At 38.3% G+C, this 26,864-nt stretch overlaps 1 protein-coding gene across 1 annotated transcript in view; it reads right to left on the reverse strand.

Annotated features, from left to right (window-relative positions):
* Nucleotides 1-4,547: 4,547 nt before the first annotated feature.
* Nucleotides 4,548-26,864, reverse strand: part of phtm (cytochrome P450 enzyme phantom) — a 63,531-nt gene continuing 41,214 nt past the window's right edge. Inside the window, exons 4-7 of the mRNA XM_071594716.1 lie at nucleotides 21,675-22,083; nucleotides 19,010-19,177; nucleotides 11,477-11,663; nucleotides 4,548-5,449 (exon numbers count right to left, since the gene is read on the reverse strand). Of these exons, the coding sequence (XP_071450817.1) occupies nucleotides 5,220-5,449; nucleotides 11,477-11,663; nucleotides 19,010-19,177; nucleotides 21,675-22,083 (994 nt within the window). The 3' untranslated portion in view covers nucleotides 4,548-5,219. The remainder of the gene's footprint in view (nucleotides 5,450-11,476; nucleotides 11,664-19,009; nucleotides 19,178-21,674; nucleotides 22,084-26,864) is intronic.

Below are 26,864 nucleotides of genomic sequence, written 5' to 3' on the forward strand. Positions count from 1 at the left end.
CCGGTGTCGATGTCCGGTGCGACACCGCCACACGCCGAGCGCGAGCAATACCACCGCCGTCCCCCCCCCCCCCCAATGCCCCCGGCCGACTCCCTCTTAACCCTTCCCAATCAAGAGTGGGTCTTCGAATGCGGACCAGAGCGAGGGGAGTGCGGGGGAATCACCCTCGGCCCTCCCGCCCCCATCCAACCGCCGCCACATCTCCAGCAGCAGCGAGGCGAGGTGTTCCTCCCGAAGCCGCCATCCGATCCCACCCCACGCCTCCCATCCGCTCACCCCCTTCCCTCTCGCTATCCACTCTCGCCGTCTTCTGCACCCACGCTTCTTCAATCTCATGTCCTACCTTCCTCGCACTTGGCATTTCGGTCCAAAATTCGCCGACCTTTTGAGGGCTTTCTGTGCCAAATTCTTTTCGCATGTATAGCCACACAAACACACACACGCACACATACACAAATGTATAATCTCACAAACACACACACTATTATGTCCCTACACACGCCCGCTTAAAGAAAATTAAACTACAAAACTACCGTTTTCGTTGAGATGATTTGATCAGAGGGCAGAGTAAATATGATTACAGGATTGAACAAGCGAGTTCAGCTGAAATAAATTTAAAACAAAAATTTCCGCAGAGATGTGAAATAATTTTGTGAGTGAACAGTGTTACGGTTGCAAATTCAATTATTAATATGACCGGGAATGTCAGACGGCTGATTCTGAATTGAGAGAAGATTACTTGACCGTGGTCACCACGTATATAGGTTTCCCCTTATTTTTCGAGAAAATTAAGGTTAATAGCCGATGATAATTTTCTCTGCATGTTCGGTTCGAAAGGCTATCAGTGAAATTCAAAGTGGAATGGTTAATACGGATCGTTACTGCTTTCGACATTGTTCCTAACTAGCCATTTTTCTGCAAATACGACAGGCGAAAGTAAGCCGATGGTATCGACATGAATACGGCACGACATGACATGAATTTTGCACTTAAAAAGGTTATAAATTTAATGCTAAGTGACCCTCAGTTCTCTACATGGCAAAAGAGCGTCGCTTCGTTTAATGCGAAACTATTTAGATGAATAAAACACGATAGAACGCGCACGAAAATTTGCTCATCCACACCCTTTGACTTGGTAAGCCATCTGGCGCATGAGATATACCATTGCTATGAAAGATTGGCGATCTTCAGGGAGGTAATCTATGAACTAAAATACTAAAGATGATTGCTCATCTCGTACAGCATCATTAATATGAATCGAAAATATTATAAAATGTAATTTTTTTAAAATAGAATAAAAGATCAAGAACCATTGATTACCTTTAGATTTCCTACTTTTAATTGAGAATGGAGATCTCCGGTCTCCTGCAAAAGAATCTGGAATTTCCCAGGCAGGAGCATTGATTAACTAACATCTCCCGCTGTTCAATCCTTCTGCTATTTAATCCTTCATTACTATATTCACCAATTAATTATCTGATTAAAAAACCCCTTCATCCGGATGTGCATAAGCTTACCATCATTATCAAGTCCAAAATGACGGTAATTCCTCAACAACGCGCATATACGTATAAGATGTTTGCAAATATGAATAAATCTTTTTAAATCACCACATTTACGGAAATCTTTTCGGCGATGGTCTCTTCCCTTGTATTCTTTTTTCCCTTCTATTTCCTACCAAGACCTAATCCCAGGTAAAACCTATAGCTGAAAACTTACCTGGCGTAAAAGTTAGGTTTGGGACGAACGCTAAACTTGGATTCGGCTCACATAACATCAGATCTTAAATTTCTCAGAACACTAGCTTTGAAGTAATTCACTGTCTAGGCCCAATGAACTTTGGTACGTCCACAGCACACGAGTACTTAGTACAGGAGCCTGTAAGTTAAGTTTTATCATTTGACGTATAAAAACCCAAATAATCATGTCGAATTAAAGGAGACTTAATTAGGACATAAACAGTGAATTTATTTACGCTATCACTCATATCAGTCAAATCCATTTACTCTAGTTTGTAATCCAAATTTTGTATTATGGAAAATATTTGAGGATGGCGATAAATTCGAATCTCATTTATGTATATTATGACCTCATTCGAATCAAAATGCTTTCAATATTTTCCGTATGAATTAATTTCTCCATTTACCTTGTTTATTCTGATTTAATGATTGAATCTGTGAGAATCAAGTTCGAATTAAAAATACTACGATCAATTTTTTATTTTGACAAATTTTTTCCCACTATGTTTTCGACTATGACAGCACACAATAATTTCAAATTTGTGAAACTGACGTCAGAGTATAATCCATGAAATGGCCGACGCTGCATTCCCCTCGAAATCCCCTTCCCTCTCCTCCCTACGAATTTCAAACATTGGGGTGCATTATTCAGCCAGTTGCCAGATGATGCATTTTTTTGGCGTAACCGGTCGGATTCAATCAAAACAAAACAGCAAACAGACCACATCCGTAAATGTATTCTTTAAATGTCAGTACTTATACTGTATAGCGGGCTTATGAAAATTTAAATTGTTAATAACATGTTCAAAATATTGACCTAGAATCGACCATTTGAAGTATTGTAGTGTTTACTATTTCTGTATCAATTATAACGACGCTTTAATATCAGTCTTGAAAATTTCGATCGTAAACTACTGGTTCTTAGTTTTGGACGTTTCCAATCATATTTCATTCGCGTGGAAAGGTACAAGATTTTTTTTGTTCCCAAAGATAGATTGTCCTCTTAAGATCACTTACCCTCAATAACTCTCCGGTTTCGGACGCATAAAAACTATTTAAGCAAGTGGTTCGTTGAATCTTAAATTCACCTTTAATTTGACAATTCGGCTGTTGATAGTTTTGTAGATTTCATGAGAGAGTACACAACTACTATATGTCTTGTGTATACAGTCTCCAGGAACCAAAATTACAACAAAAGTTTATTCAATTCCAACGCGAAAACTTCAAGTATTTTACCTGTCCTCATTTTGGAAATGCTGGATTTCTAAATCGGCACATTTAGGAATACTTTAAACTACAAAATATGTAAACTTCAGTTCATAGTTTTTAAGTTTTACTTTCTATTTGTTTATTGTTTTGTCAATACTTCTCTGCCTTGATACCTTCATTTACATTGCTATAATTGCTCTCGAGAGAGAGAGAGCAGTCGAAGGCAATTATAGATCGCCATTTTCCCTTCCCCTCTTCGAGACTGGCGGGACTGAACGCGCTCATTGGATCACCCCACGCCTTTTCATTGATCAACATTCATTCATATTGAAAATTTAAATCAGTCTTTCATGATATTTTGAAATATTTGGAGGTAGTCCTAAACACCACACCTTCCATGGGGAGCAATTATCAGGAGAATATGATGCGGATCCACCTTAAAGAAACTCTGCTTAATTGAACGAGTGGTGGGGAAATATAATGCGATAGTTATAGAAAAGTGCTTTTTTCTTTCAGTTCGATCACATTCGGAATACGCCGAAAGCATTTTGGAACCTTGGAAAGAAAGCGTTGATAAAATAATTAGATAAAATTCAAAGAAAATCCATCAGATTCGTGAACAATCGCTACGATAGGAATACTAGTGTAACAGGTATTTTAGAGGAATTGGTCTGGGAACCGCTTGAGATTAAAAGAGAACAAGCGAGGCTTAGACTTTCAGAAAGGTTCAGAAGGTACGAGTATTACAATGACACTAAAGGGATTATTATAACCCCACCGTACTCTGGCAGACCAGACCACAAAGATAAGATAAGGGAGATAGATTTCAGTGCAGATAGATACAAATACTCGATCTTGCCACGGACTATCAGGAATCATAATAGTAACAAATCAAAGTGATAATAATGACCAGAAAGGCATTCGAATCACAAAAAAGGACAAGATTAAACGCAGGGTAGATATAAGGTATATTCGGAGGAGCATACGCATTTGTGTGTTAGTCACTAGTAGATGTATTTGCGTCTGAGTAAGCTAAAATGAGTTTAGTATAGTGTGTGTGGGTGTGAATTTGCATACTTTTGTTTGTTTTGTATGTGGTTTTATTCTGTTTTACGGGTGATGTCCTAACGCCACACGCCCTAGTGGTGGTTTGCGGAGTAGTATGTACGTGAACTCTTAAAGTCTTTGAATCCTTTAATTTTTTCACATAGTTCACTGCGGTGCGAAGATTATAGGTATGACGCAGCGCGAGAACTCTACCAAGGTTTATTTTACGTATGAATTTTGTTGCGAAAAGTTTTACTCATCTTTTTGCCTTTATCACCTCTTCGCATTAATCTTTTGAGGAACCTTTCTTGAATTACTTGAGCTGATGAACAAACGCCAAACCTCGTCCAACCCTGAATGCGGAGATTAGAAACATTAACGGAAAAAAGTAAAACATAAATTATTCAATGATATAAATTGTATTCTACGGTACATATTTGGAACACACAAAAATACTACAGCAATCAATAATTCAATTCGATTGCAACAGTTTTACATATTTTCACCAACTAAGAACAATAAATTCAAGCTCTAAAATAATGTTGCTTCCCTTTAAACCAAGAAAATTCTGATGGGGTTTTAACGTATTTCACTCTCGTATTTACATAATTTTGTCTAAGTATCGTGCAGAAAAAACGTGTTCCTTAACCTTGGTGAAATACTACTGAAACCTTATGTCACCCTAACTATATGTAAGCTTCTCTCTAAAAGCATTCGCAATTTTCTACACAATTACGTCGCATTCGTACTCATACCAAATTAAGTGACAAATTACCAGTACATAAGTTCGGAAGAATCATGGACTTTTGCGCCTAAAGCTTCGTAAAGAACACCTGAAGACTTGCTCGACAGAAAAATCCAATTTTAAAATATTAGTAACTCCATTCATTTTCGCTCCATTGTTGAATAACATTAAGTAGGGGGCAGTTCCTTGGTAACATGTTGCAAACAAAGACAGAGATATAAGAAAAAAAATACTAAACATTCCAAAAAAACACATGAATCTTAAATATAACAGTTCACTACGGCAATATTCAGTAGCAATCACAGGAATTTTGCCCAAAAGCATCCAAAAGGGAATGAGTTATACTACTTCGTGAAGAAAAAATCTCGTTGTAAGTAGCAAACCCGAATTTTTTCCTCAAAATTCATCTCCATCCCGTTTGGTCTTTCATCCACACCCATAAAAGTGGATGAAAACTGCTCGAAATGTCGGAGTGAACCTTAGAAATCTCCAATAACTGTCCTTTCAGGTGGGCACTCATCCAACGGAAATCGAGAGCGGAAAATTAAACGGTGCGATTTCGGCGTCATGGTGATCCCGCACTCCCCTTCCAGGATGTCATCGACCACGGCGTCGTTTGGGAGTGAAAGGCTGAATTCGTGAAGAATGGAGGCGCCGAACAGGAGGAGGAGCATGTGGGCAAGTTCCTCACCCACGCAGACACGGCGACCTGGAGGGGGAAGGAGGGTGGGGGAGAGAGAGAAAGAGACCAGATTGAAAGAGGCGAGATGGATCAGACCGGGGTGGGGGAAGCAAGAGCCAGGATGGCGCGATTACGTCATTCTGGGTTTGGCACGGGATAGTCAAGCATCATAAACCGTCATGTCATATTCTTCTTACCGGCCTGAAGTTGAGTTGTCGGCTCAAACAGACAAAAATAGGGAACATTAAAAACAGAATAATTTGCCTTCTATAACTTCTGATAAACTGAAAAAATTAGAGCTCTAGAAATTAGCTAAAGATTTCGAGAAGTTACGCACACACTACAAGTTTTTGATGAAAATGACGAAAATAAAGAAGGGTGTCGGGTAAACAAGAGTTTGGAAACGAAAAAAGTATGTCATACTGAAAGAGATTTATCTATTCTGAAAGTATTCTGGACCAACACGGTCAAAGTAGTAAGGACGTAAGTAGAAGAATTGCGCTAGGCAGAGGCTTTCTCAAGGAGGAGATTGTTGATGACAGGGACTTTGAGTAAGGATATTAAGAAAAGACTCGTAAAAACTTTGATATGGAGCGTAGCTATGTACGGCGCGGAAACGTGCTCATTGAAGCAGGAGGATAGACGTAGACTGGAGGCTTTTGAAATGTGGGTGTGGAGAAGAATGGAGAAGGTGAAATGGACAGAGAAGAAAACAAACGAGGAAGTACTTGGTATGGTGGGCGAAGAGAGGGGTTTGTTGGGAGAAATCATATGGAGGCAGGAAAAGTGGATGAAGGGTGTATTGACCGGCAGTGGGATGTTGAAAACTGTAATAGAGGGGAGAATGTGAGGCAAACGAGGAAAGGGAAGGAACAGGATAGGGGCGTTGGACGGGATGAAGGGAGGAAGAAAGTACTCAGAGATGAAGAGGGGTCTGAGGTAGAGTAGGATGTGGGGTTGTGTTTTGTAAGAGAGGAAAGGAAATATCAATAATAACACAGAAGAAATTCGTACAAATACCTCAGATATTATATGAACCAACATGAATTTACTGGTGAAATTAAGTAAGACAAAATTTAAGGAAAAAGATTAAACCACAGTTGGGGAAAATGAGAAAATAAAGAGGTGTCAGAAATGGTCTGTGTCAGACTAAAAGGGAAACGGATGAGGATAGACGTAGTTACTACATACACCCTTACTGAATAGCGCTACATTGAAAATATTAACTAATATTTTAACCTTCCTTTAAGGGAAGCATATTCTATGTTGGATGGTATTATGCCAAACTTATCCTGTATTCCTCAACGCATTGCTTATTTTGCTAGAGAAGGTACCCAGCGAAGTTTTCATCGTGTTAATATCTGTATGAAATGGAAGCAGCGTGGAAGGAGGAAAACATTCGGTCAACTAGAACGAGGCACGAAGTCATTGTGCAGAGGGGCTGGGAATTCCCCCAATGACCTGCTCGCCATATATAATCCATAACTGAAACGAGCTTTCTCCAGAGAAGTTGATTTTGACATCGCATCGCACCATTGAGAGTAGTAGGAATATAGGACAACGGAAGGAGAAGGTGCACATACCGAAAATGACGCATACATTTTACGAACTGAGATAAATTTAGGATGCCATAGCACTGTTTAAATGCAGCTTGATAGATACTAGCCTGCCTAGTCTGAAAGCCAAAAAAACCGACGTAAAACGAATATTTTTTACTCATATCAATTGAACGTGGCCTGCATTAATGAAGATTGTGAGAGAAACCTTATTTCACTCAACCCCGTTTATCTTATAATCCTAAGCTGACTTTTCAGCATACCTGTATAACGTTCCTACGTTCGGAAAGCTTCAGGTTGCTTGCTATTATTTTGGATGAAAATTCTGAAGATTCGAAGACATTACATGAGCAAAACGTCGTTCAATTCCATTTCCGGAAAATATCATTAAAAAATATCAGACTAATCTATTTGGTACAAAACCCCGAATATCAGAGTAATTGATTTCGTGATAGATTTGAAAATTCAAATTTCAGGTACAGCAATTACGCACTACCATGTGCAGTGCTGTTTAATAAGTTTGGTAAAGGAATCAAGATCGAAGTACCTAAGTAGACGATAGGAGGATCGGCCGGCCTAAGAGACCTTATTTCCAATAAGTATAATGCCCTTGGGCATTTCCAACTAAATCTCAGCTGTGGGATTTTCTGAGGAATAGAGTTTCCCCCACAAATACTTACTACTCTATATGGTATTGTTCGTTTTCTTTGAAAAATCTACGTTCAATTAGGTGCTTCGAATGAATGGTCCAATTGATGCAATTTGAAAATCTATAATCCGATGGTAAATTTCTCATATATCAAGTTTTTGTGATGGTTATACGTATAAATATACGTCGTATAAAAGTACGTCGGTCGACGAGTGTGTTCTAGGGTGAGCAAATTGTACAGCAAAGATGCGTTTACAGCATTTCGCGAAAACAGGTCAATGCTTGATGTATGACCCGAACTAAACAGTTTTGAGTAAGCCTCGAATGGTTCGTGGACATGAGCCTCTTTTAGGGGTTAATGCATCTTCCCGAGTATACTTTCTACACTGAGGATGATCGGTCACTTAGCAACTGGCAATGGAGTTGTTTTCTAGTGGCTTAGAGAAATCGTCCATTCAAATGCGACCAATGGCTTGCTCACCTGCATCATTTACACCACTGGTAAAACAGATAGACTGAACCATGTGAAAAGAGAAACCTTTATTTATTGCAGGAACCTATGTGTATTTCCTTTATATTAGCAGGCCACATCATTACAATTTCTCGGTTCATTTTTCCTTTTAGAAAACTCCAAAGAACAATTAAAGTCCTCTACGAGGAACTTCAAAAATATTTTAGATTAATGGGAAGAGGTACTTGAATTGTATCCTTTTTTAAGCGTATTTATGTCAAAGGATCAATTCTAAGGGTGACACGACCAATATGAATGCATGGATACATTTGTTGCCGAACTAGATTAATTGCAGATGTCCGCTATTGTTTACTTGTGGGAAAAGTTTGAGAATTTAACCTCCATATTTTAGAGCAAAGATATCTGGGTGTGATGAAGGATAAAGAAGGATGAAGTGGACATATAGGAAAAGACACGAGGAAATGCTGGGCATTGTATGTTGGAGAAAGAGAGAAGGATTGTTGGGAGAAATCCGAAGTAGGCAGGAAGGTTAAATGCAGAGCATTTTGATTAGCAATGTATATTAAATTTATAACTGTACCTTTGTCTTGACTAATTCAGTCCAAAACCTATCTTAAACAGTATTTTGCCAAAGATAATAATTCTACAAAACATGAAATGGTACAAAAATGGGACGAACCTTTATTTGTAGAAAATCTAATGTAGGAAAAACATATTAAGGTTCGGCACAACATAATTTAAAATGTTGTGTAAAAAGTAATCAAAATGATGGCAATTTTAGAATATTTAAATTTTCGTTAATTTTTACACCAAGAATTACTTGTGAGACTCATAGTTATTCCCGTATGGATTCTGCATCATGTAATGATAATATGACGCCTTAAGTAAGCTACTACTCCGTCCGCATTTCCCAGCGCCCTATGAAGTCGATACAACCATTCTTTGAATCCAAATTATCAGCCAATACACTTAATTTTATGACAAACAAATTTGGTAGTAAGTAGCAGATGAAAATTATCTTATCAAAGGATGTCTGTAAAGAAGATTCATTCCTGTGGATTCAAAAAATCACACTCCTTGGTGCTGCATGAGTGAAACAAAACCTGAAATACAACGCCAGTATTCCGAACTGACCTTATATTGTGATATATCACTTATAACACGCATTGATATCGGTTGCACGAATATGATTTATGACTATTTTCATTATTATAAACTTTACCGGTTAAGGTAGGTTTTGGATGGACAGAAGTACCAAATAAATATTTTGTTTCTCTGAACAAAACATAACCCAACATCCTAATCTACAACAAACCCCTCTCCATCAACGTGTACCTCCTTCCTCCCTTCATTCCGTCCAAAGTTCCAATCCTATTTATGCCATTTCCTCGTTTTTCTAACATTCTCCCATCTATTACAACCTTCAACATCCTATTGCCAATCAAAATGCTTGGCGTCCATTTTCCCCGTCCCCTTATGATTTCTTCCACCAACTCCCTCTCCTTCCCTACCATACCCAGCTTGCCTCATTTGTTTTCTTCTCTGTCCATTTCACCTTCTCCATTCTTCTCCACACCCACATTTCAAAAACCTCCAGTCTACGCGTATCACCCTGCTTCAATGACCACGTTTCCTCGCCGTCCATAACTACGCTTCATATCAAAGTTTTTACGAGTCTTTTCTTAACATCCTTACACCACGTCCCTGTCATCAACTCCCTCCTCCTTGTGAAAGCCTCTTTGCCTAGCGCAATTCTTCTCCTTACGTCCCTACTACTTTGACCGTGTTGGTCCAAAACACTTCCGAGGTACGTAAACTGTTCTACCTGCTCTAGTTTTTGCCCTTCTATTTTAATGTTTAGCTTAGCCTTTTTCTTTCTAGAATATCGCATAACCTTTGTTTTATCAATATTGATTCTCATCCCGTACCTGTCACACTGAATTTCCAATTCAGTCAACAACACTTGCAACCCCTTGGCTGACTGACGAACTAAAGCTTGGTCATCAGCAAACCTAACTGATTTTACGTATTCCCCGCCCACTTTCATTCCTAACTCCAGCTCTTCCCATGCCTCTTTGATCATTTCCTCTACATATAGTTTGAACAGCAACGGTTATAAAGGGCAACCCTGCTTACACCTCTTCCTAACATTGCCCATCCGGACTCCCCGTTCCCCACTCGCACCTGAACAGTCTGAGATACATGTTGCGGATTAGTCTCCTATCCCTCCAATGTATTCCTATTTCCTGGATTAAACTCATTATTTTTTCCCAATTAATTCTATCACACGTGTTTTTGAAATCTACAAAACAGGTAAATATATCCTGAATGTGTTCCTCTCTATTAGTGACCTCATTACTGTGATAGTGACTCCTACTACAGTGACCTCTTTACCGCAATAGTATCTTGCGTGCCTGGCCCCTTCCTGAACCCAAAATGATCATTCCTTAAGTAATCATTTGACCATTCTCTCATTGATGACCCTAATTGCCACTTCCGAGGCGAGTGAAATGAAACATATCTTCCCTGTCTGTAGTCCGCACATATGGTTGCGTTTCTTTTTTTGGATTAGAAGTCACATTGATATGGCAAAATCTTCCGGCCATATTGCTCTGCATAAGTGCTTCGAATTATTCGATAAAAATCCCTTCCTTGATGTCCTAAACATGAAGAAGTTCCGAGGGAATTATTTTAATTACTATTCAGTTCTATTTCTATTCATAGTTTTTGTAACGAACAAAAGATAGACTGTTGGTTAGTTAAAGAATGAAGAGATAAGATAAACTAAACATTAAATGCCCAAGAGCAATTCATTGAAACAACTAATTTTAAATCCGCCTATCAAGCTATTCACCCAAGATTAAACACGGAGGATATACACACAAAAATTTATCTTTTCAAAAATCTAGAAGAGCCTATCAATATCCGATAGGTTAATATTTATCTGTTAGAGAGAAGTCCCATTTTGAAAAATAAAAAGATAATTACATAATATAAAATAAATGTTTACATGCAAATTAATAAGTAAAGATACCGTTACGGAAATGTATAACACCCTGAAAAAGAAAATATGATAATAGGTCAACGCAAATATTGAATTTTTCAATGCTTAAATTCACTAAGTGAATTTAAAAAAACTATTTACATGGGAAATAACATTTATGGAACATAAAATGTTCAGGTATGATCATCTTAAGCCCAAAAAAGCCTGTTAAGCCTCCTGCTTTCACTAAATATCTTCTACAAAACTCCGTTTCCCTCTCCGCCCAGCACAATGGATCCATCCAAGACGAAAATCTCGAATAGAGCTATTTGATTCTTTAAAAACACACCAGTTTCACAGCTTCAAAAGGACAAGAATTTGAGCGTCTACTCACCACTCTGAAAAGGCATAAAATTGAGGTATTTCCGGTGGTTGAAGCTGCCGTCTTCGTCCAGGAAGCGCGTGGGATCGAAGACCTTCTCGGCGTGGGCACCCCATGTGGAGTCGTTATTGTGGAGGGCCCATTGCAAAGGGACAATCATGGCCCCTCGAGGGATGCGGAATCCACCCAGGGTGGTGTCCTTGGGGGAAGGGGAGAAAGATACGACTGTTTCATCCGAAGGAAAAATACAACTCCGGAATAGAACTCGTCGAATGTAAAAAACAGCAAAATTATCAAATGCGTAAAACTCATTTACGAAACATTATGGTTCGCTGAATATGAGTAAGAATATCTTTATAATTAAACGCAATTTAATTTGATGACGGGTGACATTTAAACAAAAAAATTATACAGATTGAGAGCCACGAGAGTTAAACGAAGGTCGCTTCTTAAAGGGAGGAATTAAGAGAAGCCAGAGGCACCTGAAAAAAGTTACCAACGCCAATGTAACTTCCTCTCTAACGAAATCATAATTCTGAGGCAAATAATAATAACAATGATACGTAATTTTAAAAGGAGAGTCAAACAATACGCGAACTAAAGAATTAAAATTATATTTTTAGCCATACGTACATAGTTATCATGGTGAGACCATGATTAAAACCCATTGTAATGTAGAGATATCATAACTGTGATTGCGCATGGGCGGATGGTGACCTAACACCCCCCGCTCTACGCCCTTGCGGCGGCTTGCGGGGTATTGCGTAGATTTAGAAATGTTACATAGCATATGATAAATACTGAGAAATATTTTTCAAGGAACTGATGTTCAATATGAAATAGTAGTTTTTAAAAAAAGCTTCCATAAATTGTAATTAATAAATATCATATTTATTATTTATTTTCATCGGAAGCGGAATAGGTTCACCTGATATTCAAATACATTTTCTCTTTTACCGCGTTCCTTCTTAGATTTTAAAGTTTCCTTGGCGACACGATTCACCTCAAAATAATTCACATCCTCCACACTTTCAGTAGAATAAAAGTTTCCAAGAAAAACAATACTCTTCCAAAATAATGTTCCAAAAGAATATAGTTTAAAAAATATCGCTGTGGTATGAGTGAGTAAAGTATTCATTTTACGGATTAGATGTTAAATCTAGTCCGCATTATCTTGTTCCAGCCTTGACACACTGAGCAACACACGATACTTCACGAAATCATTTGATTCTTAAACTGATTGACTTCGCTCCGCAAACGTAAATTCTCTCTTTACCTTTCTCCAAAATCACACCCCTTATTACACCTATGAACTTCGCATCTCCCACACTCCGGATTTTATCTTGAGTGTGGCAGCCCAAGTCAATTCCAATATTTCCTCCCTACAAAAAACTTACAACATTTCCCATGTTACAACAGGTCCAGTCTCTTTTTCATATTTTTTGGAAAATTTATAAATTAAATTGCTCAAATCACACAGTGTCATTAATTTCAATGGCAATCAGCAAGAGCGTATGACTGAATCATTTAGTATGACAAAATACATAAGTGACTCAGGCCTATTAAAATAGAAAAATAAGATCAGTTTAATCAGTCACAAAAAGGTAAGAATATATTAATGATTTTTGCTACAAATGACACTATGGTAAACTAACATAGGCGAGTGGATCAAGGGAAACCCTTGAAAGTTGTGTCGCGCTGCCCTGTTTGTTGGCAATAGTGATAGCCATGGTTTGATAAGTGTCCCACGGTTAGCAGCATGATGCCAGATAGCAACAATATGGTGCTACAATATTGAAAACATGGCCGCTGAATTTGCGACATTCAACCACAGAGGAACTGCATACTCACATTTGTCTGTTGAGTAGTTAAGGGGAGAAACATTAAAATTCATCAATTAATGAATGAAAGTTGATGATTCATCTCTGTCACTCCAAAAAGTTCACTTGCAAACAAGGCAGTTCTTAAAGAACATTACTTCTCTAAGAAACGCCCCTTGACCAGGTCAGGCTCAGCAAGTATAAACACTACTGGCCTAAGTGACAGTTGGAGCCGAGGTATTTCTAGTTGCTGTGAACTTTGAATGTGCTGAAATATTTCTATAGCACAGCATGGATAGCACATATGAACATGACATAGCAGAGACGCTCTTGCAATCAAGAAATTACGAGGTTAAAAATATGCATAAGTTTCAATCTTTCCACTTGACTCTCCCTAATATTACCCTAGCAACTAAGTCACATACCGTAGTTTGGAAGAATACTTGTGGTTAAGGCATTATTTTAAATAAACAGAGTCTCAAAATAGATAGATAGATAGTTATATATATATATATATAACTATATATATATAACTATATATATATAACTATATATATATAACTATCTATTTATTATATTCTAACTATCTAATACATATTTATATATATAACAATATTATTGATTTGTCACCAAAGCCATAGAAATATTTCATAAGATAACTCGCACCGTAATTAGAACAAAAGAAGGAATCGTCTTAAGTTAATTTGCCACTCTGTGGCTGACGTCTTAGTCTGTCCATTATAATCAAATAGACCTAAGAGATCATAATGTCTTCGTTCGATGTCCTGGTTACATTTTTCCAGCTCATGGTTATGCAGTTTTCCAGAAAGAAAAAGGCTAAGCTAAACATGAAAATAGGAGGGCAAAAACTAGAGCAGGAGGAATATTTACATATTTCGGGAGTGTTTTGGACCAACACGATCAAAGTAGAAGGGGAGTAAGGAGAAGAATTGCACGAGGCACAGAGGCTTTCACAGGGAAGAGGGAATCGACGATAGGGATGTTAACAAAAAAACTGGTCGAAACTTTGATATGGAGCGTAGTTATGTGCGGCGCAGAAAAATGATTATTGAAGCAGAATGATAGACGTCGCTTGGAGACTTTTGAAATGTGGGTGTGGAGAAGGATTAAGAAGGTAAAAATGCACCAAAAGGGAAACAAAAGAGGTGCTTGGTATGGTGGGAGCGAGGAGAGGGGGTTGCTAGAACAAATCATACGGATACAGAAAAAATGTAAGCAAAGCATCTTGATTGGTAATGGAATATTGAAGAATGTGATAGAGGAGAAAATATTAGACAAGTATGGACGAGGCAGATATAGGATTGGGATATTGGACGGGATGAAGGGAGGAAGGAAGTACTCAGAGATGAAGAGAAGATTATAGTATTTTGGATGTTGGGCTTTGTGTTAAAAGGAGAGACGAGATAATTATTTGGTATTTGTGTCCATATAAAAATCTACAAATGCCGGCAGATATATCCATAATAATATATCGTGGATATGGCTAATCAGACTACTGACGACTAAAATATTACATTCAGTGACAACAAATTACCAAATTTTGAAATATCATTTTTTCGTAACCTTATGGTTTCTCTCACTATTACATTCGACAAAATACTAATTATAACGTTACATCCAATATAAAGTGAGAGTTATCATTGTTTTACAAAGCCTTCCTTATGAATTTAAGTTGAAAGTTTCACTAGAGAAACTTATCTTCACCGGACTTGGTCGATCGACATATAATAAGCCCCGGAAAACAATGTGGATCTTGGTCACCTCAAAAAAAACCATGAAATTCTTTGAAAAATATTTGTGAAATCATAACCCTCTGTGATTATTTCTGTGCATCTTAGCATTAACAATGACATCGATGAAAGTTCTGAAAGTCAAAGTTTATCAATTTTACAGAAATGACCCGGTGGAATCTTAAAAGTCCATGTATTAAGTGGATATTTGTACCGCTAAATCGTTAAGATTGTAAGTTTCCAACTATGAGGTCATAAAAAATTTCTAACACAATATTTACAAATGAACAACCAGAAATGTCACACTTCTGGTGAATTTCGTTTCCTTCAAAATTTTATGCTGGTGGAATAACCTTTTGAATATTAATAAACCTTAGAGCTGCGCTGATGGCAGCAACGACCATTGTTCCTTACCAATGCCGAGTAAGTGGAACGGCGAGGCAAAGAAACTGTAGCGCATTCTTTTGTGAGGCGGTTTCGAAGGTGTCTGGCCACATTGGGACGGTCATTTTAGTGATGCCATCACGTTAAAAAGACTTCTAGGAAGACGATGGAAAACCACTAATTTTATTTATCCAAAAGGCAACTACGGAAATCAAATGGCAACTCGGAACTCAATTTTAGGGAAGTTCAAAAACATGACATGAAAGGAAATACCAGATATTGTAGCTATGTTCGATACACACGTAAGATGGAGAGAGAGAGAGGTTTTCATGGGAAGCGAAACTGAGTAATCGAGAACAGGATCATAATTTTTAAAAAGTGTTTTTGTATGTGTGTACTAATACACGAATATATACACACATATTCTTGGATGCAGAAGATGCTTAGAGAAAAACTGAAATAGCGTAGACGGAAACATGTTGGACGAGCGAAGAATATTGGAAAAGCAATGTATAGGGAAGAAATGATTACGCATTGTGAACGGATTTAAGGAATTAAAACATTCAGTGATAATGAACGATTCATTTTATCATATGATAGAGGTATTAAGGATACTTTGCGTCATGCTAAACAGGACTTAGGGGGCAGCATAGAGCGTAGTGAAAGGGTTCATCGAACAATTACCCTAATGAAATGTAATTTGAACGGCTTATAATAATGTAGCATAAAAATGCAAAATATGGACAGCATTTATAACAATGGAAATTGTGTGGCTTTCTTCGTGGCATTAATGTAATATCATCTGACTTTATTCATATCTTGTGTGAACTACTGACAGGAAGACTAAATTTAAATAAAGTTACCTACTGCAGAAATATATATATATATATATATATATATATATATATATATATATATATATATATATATATATAAATAACGATTGTACGGAAAAACTCACACGAGCGGCACAATAAATGGCTGACACAATATAACACAAATAGAATAGAATAGCAACACTTAAAAAGACACTCACACCATAAATTGTTTGAGCTTTCGGCCCTCTCAGAGGCCTTCTTCAAGAGAGACTGAAAATATGCCGTTGCTATGGAGAGGGGAAAGAGGTATGGGCGGGGAGGGGAGGTGTGGAGGGAATGCTGGGAGGGAAATTAAATATGGCGGTTAAGGGTGGGATTTTTGAAAGAACGGTAAGCTAATATGTAGGCGGATTCACGAGTTCTCACCTCTATATTGGTGGCTGAATCAGGTAGGGATTCTAGGATGCTGAGAGCAAAACACTGGTCGAATGAAAGGTTGTGGGAATTGGCGTGTGAAGGGACCTCCCTCCCCGCCCATACCTTTTCCCCTCTCCACAGCAACAGCATATTTTCAGTCTCTCTTGAAGAAGGCCTCTGAGAGGGCCGAAAGCTCGAACAATTTACCGTGTAAGTCAAAGTAGCAAGGACGTGAGGAGAAGAATTGCGCTAGGCTAAGAGGCTTTCACAAGGAGGAGGGAGTTGATGACGGGGACGTTGAGTAATGATGCTAAGAAAAGACACGTAAATACTTTGATATGGAGCGTAGCTATGTACGGAGCGGAAACGTGGTCATTGAAGCAGGAGGATAGACGTAGACTGGAGGCTTCTGAAATGTGGATGTGGAGAAGAATGGATAAGGTGAAATGGACCGAGAATAAAACAAACGAGGAAGTACTTGGTATGGTGGGCGAAGAGAGGGGTTTGTTGGGATAAATACTATGGAGGCAGGAAAAGTGGATGAAAAGGGCAATTGACCGGCGGCGGGATGTTGAAGACTGTAATAGAGGGGAGAATATTGGGCAAACGAGGAAAGGGAAAGAACAGGATAGGGATGTTGGACGGGATGAAGGGTGGAAGAAAGTACTCATAGCTGAAGAGGGACCTGATGTAAAGTAGGATGTTGTGTTTTGCTAGGGGTCACAAAATATTTAATTAGTAATCATGTCCATCCAAAAACCTACCTTAAACGGTAGAAAATATATTATATATATATATATATATATATATATATATATATATATATATATATATATATATATATATATATATATATATAAACACAGATGTAGATTTTTAGAATATAGAGACACAAAGAAAGGACACTCACAATTTGTTATTTTACGTTTCGACAGCACGGCTGTCGTCTTCAGAATGGCGTTCTCGGGGAAGAGCGGAGAGGATGTGCGGGGGAGAGTTGGGGGAAGGAGAGGTAAAGGGACCAATAGGAAATGAACAAGGGGGTGGGGGGGATATGTAGGCAGCCAATTGATGCATTCAGTGGGCTTGGTTCAGCCCGGGCGGTTTGAATGATTGGGCCACCCAGATATGCGCCATCTCGCGGGTTCTCACCTCTATTATACTCGCAGATTTGGGAAGGATTTCAATCACCGAAACAGAGAAGCAGTCGTCAAAAGATTGGTTGTGGGAAGCGGTGTGAGTAGGGATGGGATAATTAAGAAAGGTGGGAGATTTGGTGGAATATCGGTGGTTATTCATGCAGAGGGAAAGTGCGGTCGTGCATTCGCCCACGTAGAAGGCAGGGCAGAAGTTACAGGAGAGGCGATATATAATATTTTTTGAGGTACAGGTGGCGAGTGGTTGGGAGTTGGTACTGAGTGAGGGGGAGGGTCTTAAAAGATGACAGCATTTGCAGCGTGGGCGGTTGCATGGTGCGGATAGGGGCGGGGGAGAGACGGGGGTGCTTGAAGTTGGATTTGTGGACTTAAAGATGTCTCGCAGGTTCGACGGGCGTTTAAATGAAACAGAGGGACAGTGTGGGAATAAAAGTGATGTGGACTGAGTGTTATTGATAATTGGGAAGAGGTCACGGATTAAATGTTTAATTTTGTGTGTTCCGGGGAAGAAAGTGGTGATAAGATTAGGGCATTTTGGGCGGTTTGGTTTGGGGAGGGGAGTGTATTGTGTTGACGGTTTGAGGATTTTACTGTCTATCTTCATTTCGACAGCTGCCATCCTCCTCACACAAAGCGCTCCATCCCATTCTCACTCTCTATCCGTGGCTTCCGTCTCTGCAACAACACCCCCTCCCAACAGAAATACTTGGACCAGCTGCATGAATCCCTCAGAAAATGTGGGTACCCTGAAAAACTGCTAAACAGTAAAATCCTCAAACCGTCAACACAATACACTCCCCTCCCCAAACCAAACCGCCCAAAATGCCCTAATCTTATCACCCTAATCTTATATATATATATATATATATATATATATATATATATATATATATATATATATATATATATATATATATATAATAATAATATATATATATACATATATATATATATATATAATAATTGCATTTATCGCTTGATTCATCTAAATAAAATACCCATTTTATGTATTCCTAATTTTGCACCAAAACTTCCAAGTTATACTAATGCTTTGCTCTATAATCTTTCCATTTAACAATGAATGCATTTCATCTTTCAATATTTTAATATACTCGTATAATTGAAGTCAAAGGGAAAACTGTAAATCTAGGGTTGTAAATCAATTATAAAAAACGAAAGCCAAGAACAGTGTACTCACCTTCAGTGCTCCATGAGGGATTCCTAGTGGCACAACAGGTCGTATTCGCTGTGCTTCAGCTATTGTAGCCTCCGTATATTGCAGTAAAGGTGAATCCCCCATAGATACGGGACGACGAACTGATTCCGTTCCTCCTAGTACGCTGTCCAATTCCTCTTGAATTTTATCCTGGAGAAAATGAGTCGATCATACATTATAGATCCATTTCAAGGCAGGCGTAGATCACATTACAAAAGCAAGAGCAAGGCGCCGAGGGATCCGTATTTTTAACGTCCCATCCGACGAACGGCGCACTCACTCAAAAGTGCTCTCCACAAAGCGACTCAGGTAGGGATCGGGATACCACTGAGAGAGATCTGCCACTTCAAGGGCTCGAATTTAGACCGTCTATTTGGCAAACCAGTATGTTCTACTCCATCGTGAATGCACTCCAAGCTCAGCAATGCTTCACCGCCCATATTTCTATGGAGATACTCTCCGAAAGAAGATTTCGCGTAAAGACAACGATATATGTTATCATTTAGTAATCGAGCCCCTTCCAAGGTTTTGTAACACTTTATAGTTCAATCCGATGTGTTCGAAGGTGTAAATCAGCGTGGGAAACGTTCACTTGTTCTTGGAGGGAAACCTGTTGCTTCAGAAGCTCAAAACTACGGATAAGTCGGGAATTCAGTTTATTTTAGGTGGTGGTGAGATTCTGCTTTTCTGCTTTCAACTTCTGAATTTGACGCTGTGAAATGCCAATATACATCAGCGTTGACAAGTCGAATGTTTCACTTAAATGTGAAACATTCGACTTGTCAACGCTGATGTATGGTGTGCCGCGCCCGAAAATGTTTCTCTACTCTAAGACGTGTTTGGTAGAGTGAAAGGTTAACAGATGGAAAACGCTAACACCTAGCGTTCAGATCTTGGTCTGGTTGTTTTCTGTTTACCTCTTACATAATTAAAAGTTTTGAAGAATACATAAGAAATATAATTAATGTACCTCTGTAACAGTACACGAAGATATTTTCTCTATGCATAATCTCGTTTAAACACGAGTTATTCCATTCACACCAGCAGTGATTACAACTGTGAAAGTACGAGGGTCATCCGGAAAGTAGTACCCGTTCGTGAAATAAAGACACAAAAGTAAATATTAACAAACATAAAAAATTTTATTTGAAAGAGGATACTTTAAACTACTTCTCAACATAATCTCCAAGCAAATTAAGGCATTTGTCATAACGTGTGACAAGTTTCTGTATTCCTGCTGCATAGTCCTTCGCCGCCAGCTCATTGAGATACGCGAGGGACCCATCTTGCACAAATTTTTGCATAATGCAGATGGTGTTTAACAATTTCATGAACAATTGTTCGAGAAACATTGGGAAAATGCTCACAGATGTCATCAATTGTGACGCGCCGATCGTTCCTCACGAATTCGTCAACTGAGCTCACCAGTTGGTCTGTAATGACAGACGGTCTCCCCGAACGCTCATCGTCGTGTGTGTTCCCCCTCCCCATGTTGAAGTTGCGACACCACCGCCGAACAGACGACTCGTCCATTACATTGTCTCCATACACCTCCTTTAATTGGCGATGAATATCACATGGGCGAACGTTTCTTGCATTGAGGAATTTAATCACTGCCCTCACTTCACAACTGGCGGCGTTCTCAATTTTTTTAAACATTGTAAACAATCACAGAAACAACACAGGCAATGCTAGCGTCACGCAACTTGGCTCAGAGAAGGCAGACAAGCCACTGAAGCTATCTGACCTCGTCCAGCGGCTACTCGCGTCGTCAGCACTTCATGCGGCACGAACGGGTACTACTTTCCGGATGTCCTTCGTATAATGACCAAAATTTTCTATGGTTTACCGAATTTCACTACCCTATCTCTTAGGGATATTCTATATTTAGACGGAAAGTCAGTAGCTCAACGTTTGCCCGATAAGGAAATTAGTTCATCTTATTACAATGGCTGTAAGTAATATTTTAAAAAATGCAAGGACACGATAGTAATAAAAAATATATTCTGAAGATTTTAAAAATGCCTAACAATGTTGAATTATTAATACAATTGTAAATATATACATATATATTTACACACACACATATATATATATATATAAATATATATAAATAAATAAATAAATATATATATATATATATATATATATATATATATATATATATATATAGATGATGTGGAAGCACTCACAAGAGCAATATAAAATTTGGACATTACCAAAGAACACAAAAATATAAATAGAGAACACGTTAAAAGATACTCTTCTTTCAGAAAGTTGAAGCTTACGGCCTTCTAAGAGGCTTTCTTCAGGTGTGTGTGTTTATGAATATAAATATATATATTCACACACACGCATATACATATACACATATTATACATATATGTGTATGTATGTGGGTGTGTATATGTACAAATGTGTGTGCATATATATGCATGCATTTATATATATTATATATATATTTTTATATATATAGATATACATGCAAAAGTTAATCCGTACAGTAAGAATCTCTCTTCGCCATGTGAATCAAATGTACCAAAACGGACGTTGTATGCGCTTAGTCTTATTGTATTAATATACTCGTTTTCACTTTGAATGCAATAGTGGTTATACCAAAATAGGCAAAAGGAGAGAATGATATTACCTGAACCTTTGGATGTATAGCCACCAAAAGCAGAAACCACCTCAAGGTTGCCAAGGTTGTATCAAGACCGGCCCCAAAAAGATCTGCTAATAAGTGATGTAATTGGGTGTCGTTCGCCAACTCGGTCTCCCCGTGGTCCCTTCCTCCTCCTCTCCCGGCACTTGGCTGCAACACAAAGGCCTCTATCGCGTCCTTTGGCCCTCGCTTCCGGTCCGTGGAGGCCGTATCCTTCACGGCATCCTCGTCTTCGAATGCTTCCTCACCTTTCCCTGACATCCCTGAGTCAGCAGTCGTGTCAGATTGCTTAATGCTCTGAATGTGTTCCAATATAAACTGGCTATATAAGCGGTGGGTCTTAAGTTTTCCCTCCATTAGGTAATGAATAGTCTTCTTGTAGTAAGGGATAAACCTAGAAAATAGAGATTAAACAAGGATCAATTTCATTCTGTTTCAAGATGAAGTTATTTACGGCATAAGAAATGTTATATAGAAAGAGCATTACGGAATAGAAATAAGGAAAATCAACTCGATGCAACTCACAGTTATTTTTAAACCATTAAAAACTTAAATCGGCTAATACAAAGGAAACCGAGTTCATATTCCTTACACCAATATCAGTATTTATAGTTACATAGTCTTTCTATCAATTTTCCTATCTTTTTCAATAGTTTTCTTAATTTTTCTCGCCAATATCGTCTCTAAAGTTGATAAGCTGAACAAGGGGAAAGAAAAATGATGAAATATAAAACAAGTGATGATGTTGCTGAAGGAAATTTGAAAATTCAGAGGAACTGGAGGGATGACATATTGAAAGGTAGTGGATGATAAGGGTCTTGACAGAAGGGATAATATGAGGTAGAGGAAGGAAGAGAGTAGGCTTTAAGACAGCATGAAGGACGGTAGAAGTTATGAAGGAATGTAGAAGAAAATAATGTCGAACAAACGAGAGGAAGCTTTTGTAAATAAGTAGATAATAGTCTTCAGATACCGTCCAAAATCTGAAGTATTAGGTAAAATTCGTTGAAATTAATTAATGGAAAAAATAGGAACTAGTTTCAAACTACGAGGGTCATCCGGAAAGTAGTACCCGTTCGTGAAATAAAGACACAAAAGTAAATATTAACAAACATACAAAATTTTATTTGAAAGAGGATACTTTAAACTACTTCTCAACATAATCTCCAAGCAAATTAAGGCATTTGTCATAACGTGTGACAAGTTTCTGTATTCCTGCTGCATAGTCCTTCGCCGCCAGCTCATTGAGATACAAGGTCACTCCTTCTTTAAGTTCTTCATCGCTGTCAAATCTTTTTCCTGCCAAAAAGTCTTTAAGCTTTGTAAAGAGATGAAAATCTGAAGGGGCCAAGTCCGGGCTATACGGTGGATGGTCGAAAGTTTCCCATTTGAATTGCTGCAAAAGTTTTTGTGTTATCCCAGCTGCATGAGGCCTGGCATTGTCATGAACGAGAATGACACCAGTAGACAATAGACCTCGCCGCCGATTTTGTATTGCCCGCCGTAATTTCTTTAATGTTTCACAATACGCATTGGCATTAATAGTGTCTCCACGGGCCATAAAATCAATAAGCAATACACCTCGTCGATCCCAGAAAATGGTTGCCATGAGTTTCCTGGTGGACAGAACTGTCTTGAATTTTTTTGGTTTGTTTGGTGAATGAGCATGATGCCACTCCATTGACTGTCGTTTACTCTCAGGTGATGCATAACAAACCCATGTTTCGTCACCAGTAATTATGCGAGTCAAGAAAGAGTCTCCTTCATCAGAATAACGTCCCAAAAACGTCAGTGCTGCAGCCATACGCTTGGTTTTGTGCTCATCTGTAAGCTTGCGAGGGACCCATCTTGCACAAATTTTTGCATAATGCAGATGGTGTTTAACAATTTCATGAACAATTGTTCGAGAAACATTGGGAAAATGCTCACAGATGTCATCAATTGTGACGCGCCGATCGTTCCTCACGAATTCGTCAACTGAGCTCACCAGTTGGTCTGTAATGACAGACGGTCTCCCCGAACGCTCATCGTCGTGTGTGTTCCCCCTCCCCATGTTGAAGTTGCGACACCACCGCCGAACAGACGACTCGTCCATTACATTGTCTCCATACACCTCCTTTAATTGGCGATGAATATCACATGGGCGAACGTTTCTTGCATTGAGGAATTTAATCACTGCCCTCACTTCACAACTGGCGGCGTTCTCAATTTTTTTAAACATTGTAAACAATCACAGAAACAACACAGGCAATGCTAGCGTCACGCAACTTGGCTCAGAGAAGGCAGACAAGCCACTGAAGCTATCTGACCTCGTCCAGCGGCTACTCGCGTCGTCAGCACTTCATGCGGCACGAACGGGTACTACTTTCCGGATGACCCTCGTATGATTCCACATATTCCCAGGAAACTTAACACTATTTTTCACACCTGTTCATCTCAAGTTTTATTTAATTAGTAACCATTTTCAGACAAGAACAAATCAAATTGTACATGTGTTGATTTCTAAGTATAATGTCCACATTTAAATTTCGTGCTTTTAATATATTTTTTGTGGCAGGTAGAAATACCAGGGCTATAATTCTGTATCCAGTTCCTTTGGTTTATATCGTGGTGTAAGGATTGTTGATGGCATGAACAATGAAAATTATATTGTAAACCTAAGTATTTACACAAAGTTCACTAGTGTCTCGCGTTGACTTAAATAGATTCAGCTCGGTAGTTTAGGTCAAATCAAATATTTTCTGGCTCAATACTTGCGTTCACTCGACCAAGATTTTTTGTGGTCGGTCATGGTCGGCTACCTTCAAGCAAAAATTTTATTTATCTTTTCTAATAGTAAAGGGTATCGTCAACTCACAATCCCCGTCAATTTAACATCTTACAAATCCAGTTAATTGAAGGGTCAAAATATCAGAACAATCCTTATGCATGGGCCATCATGCTGTACCCAGATCCCATGGTTTTATACCATGGTGTAAGGATTGTTGTGAGGCATCAGCAATGAAAATAGGATGCAATAAGGCCTATGTAGTCGGAATGTCGGGAAACCTCAAGTATTACCAATAGGTCTTCCAGCAAAAATAATTATCAAAACAAGAATAGAAAATTCAAATATGATAGAGGAGGAGAGCATTTACTCAAGGGCATTGGGTACAGGCATACATGAATGGTCAAGGGATAAACAATTATTTATAACAGTACAAATGAAAGCCTTGTAACTTACATATTTTTAGCTTCGTAATTAATTGAATACTAAAGATTCCTAGTTATATTATTTTCATATATACTCTTCATGTTGTGTAATAGAAATATTCCAGCACTTTGAAAGTTCAGAATAACTCTAACAGTACCGCGGCTTTAACTGTTGCATAGGCCAGACGTGTTCATACTTTTTGTGCCTGATCTAGTCTAGGGGAGTTTCTTACGAATTAATGCCGCTTAGGAACTGCCTCGTTTACATGTAAACTTGTTGGAGTGACAGAGATGAATCGCCAAATTTAATTCACTGTGGAGTTCAATGTCTCTCGTATGGTATTTCAATGAAATGCTGAATCTGGACTATTATTAGACTCAAATCACGTGATTATCGCCTTTTTGATTAGTTTGACCTCGTCAAGTCCATTATCATCAAAGAAATTACTTCCTACAAGCTAAAAATCACGATGCAACGTTTAATTATTAATATAATTGTACGTATATTCGTGTGTAAATTCATCGCGTAAATTTGACACAATAATGACGCTACCTCATCTCTACTGCCCCAATGCCCCTCTATCGCATAGAGATGACCCGTTGATTTGAGAACATTCTGAGATCCACCAACCATTTGGCGCCCCCCTGACAAATTTCTTCATATTTCCCAGTACTTGCCAACGGCTCCGATGCAAAACATGTCCGCTTATCAGATCTGCTCCCCTCTCCCAAAATCCCCTCATTGCCCCCCACCTCATTCCCATGCTAATTGCCTCTTCAAAAGCTTTACCTTTTTTATGCAAATAATCAACGTGATGCAACAATTAAATATTTTATAAAAGGTTCCTTTTCCAGAAAAAAACATGCGCTCAGTGCTTATTTACCATGCAAAATTTTCTCATCAGAAGTATTCCAATTCAAGATGGAAAAATATTGAATAGGAATACTTCTGATGAGAAAATTTTGCATGGTAAAAAGCACTGAGTACACGTTTTTTCTTAACATATAAAACCACACGAAATACGTTACCGTCTATTCTGTAACTTGGTTCGTAAAAATTGGTCAGGCGTTGAAGTTACCACATTTGAATTGTGTTTCGCACACAAAGAACATGAATAAAATACGGCCGTGTTATGAAAATTTTCGAGGCACTAATTCCATGACAAATAAGTTTATTTTATGAATAAATTTCTATTTTATAATTGATAATTATAACTTTCAACTATGAAAATGAAACAATAATTGAAATGAAAAAAAATAACTTTAAATATGAAAAAAAGACTGAGATTTGATAATTAATATCAGTTGGAAAGTTTAAATTGTGTACACTCGAAGGAGAATATTTTTAACGAATTTTTGCCAACCTTCCGCTCCTTAGTACATGTACTGCGGTTGAGACAAACACCTTCTATTCCCCCACCTCCCTCCCTCTCTTCTCCCTTGACCTCCGAAGTATGTAAAGGGACTCGCTACTATGGTAAATGTACAGCTTACCCGTCCCCTCGCATTACTTCACCATTTGAAAAAAGTACTCCCTATGGGCATGATCCTGCCGCTTTCCACCCTTACTTCCATTACGCTATCTTACCTACAAACAATTCCATATCCCGCTCCCCTTATGACCAACTCTTTTTCTCCCCCTCTTCCTGAGTATAGCATACATAAAGGTTGATTTCTGCAAGAGTCAGTACCTGATGATAACGTTGAAAGTCGAAACCAGGGCCGTGACCAAATAAAACACAGTGAAATGATAAAAATAAATTTTCCATTATGAAATTAATCGATTACGTAAAGTACAAACGACCAATTATCAAATAAATGTCTATTTACTACTACCAACTTTTTTTATTAAGTTGGATATTACACGTAATCAATGCTTGGCTTGAATTGTGGTTCACTAATGAATTCCTCGTATGAGGAATTAAATTTAAATATTGGTACATTTCTATATTACTAAAAGGAAAATTTGAGTTTTATTTTGAG

The sequence above is a fragment of the Hetaerina americana genome, unplaced genomic scaffold, assembly GCF_022747635.1.
Source record: "Hetaerina americana unplaced genomic scaffold, ioHetAmer1.1.p SCAF_68, whole genome shotgun sequence".
In the NCBI taxonomy this organism is placed as follows: Eukaryota; Metazoa; Arthropoda; class Insecta; order Odonata; family Calopterygidae; genus Hetaerina; species Hetaerina americana.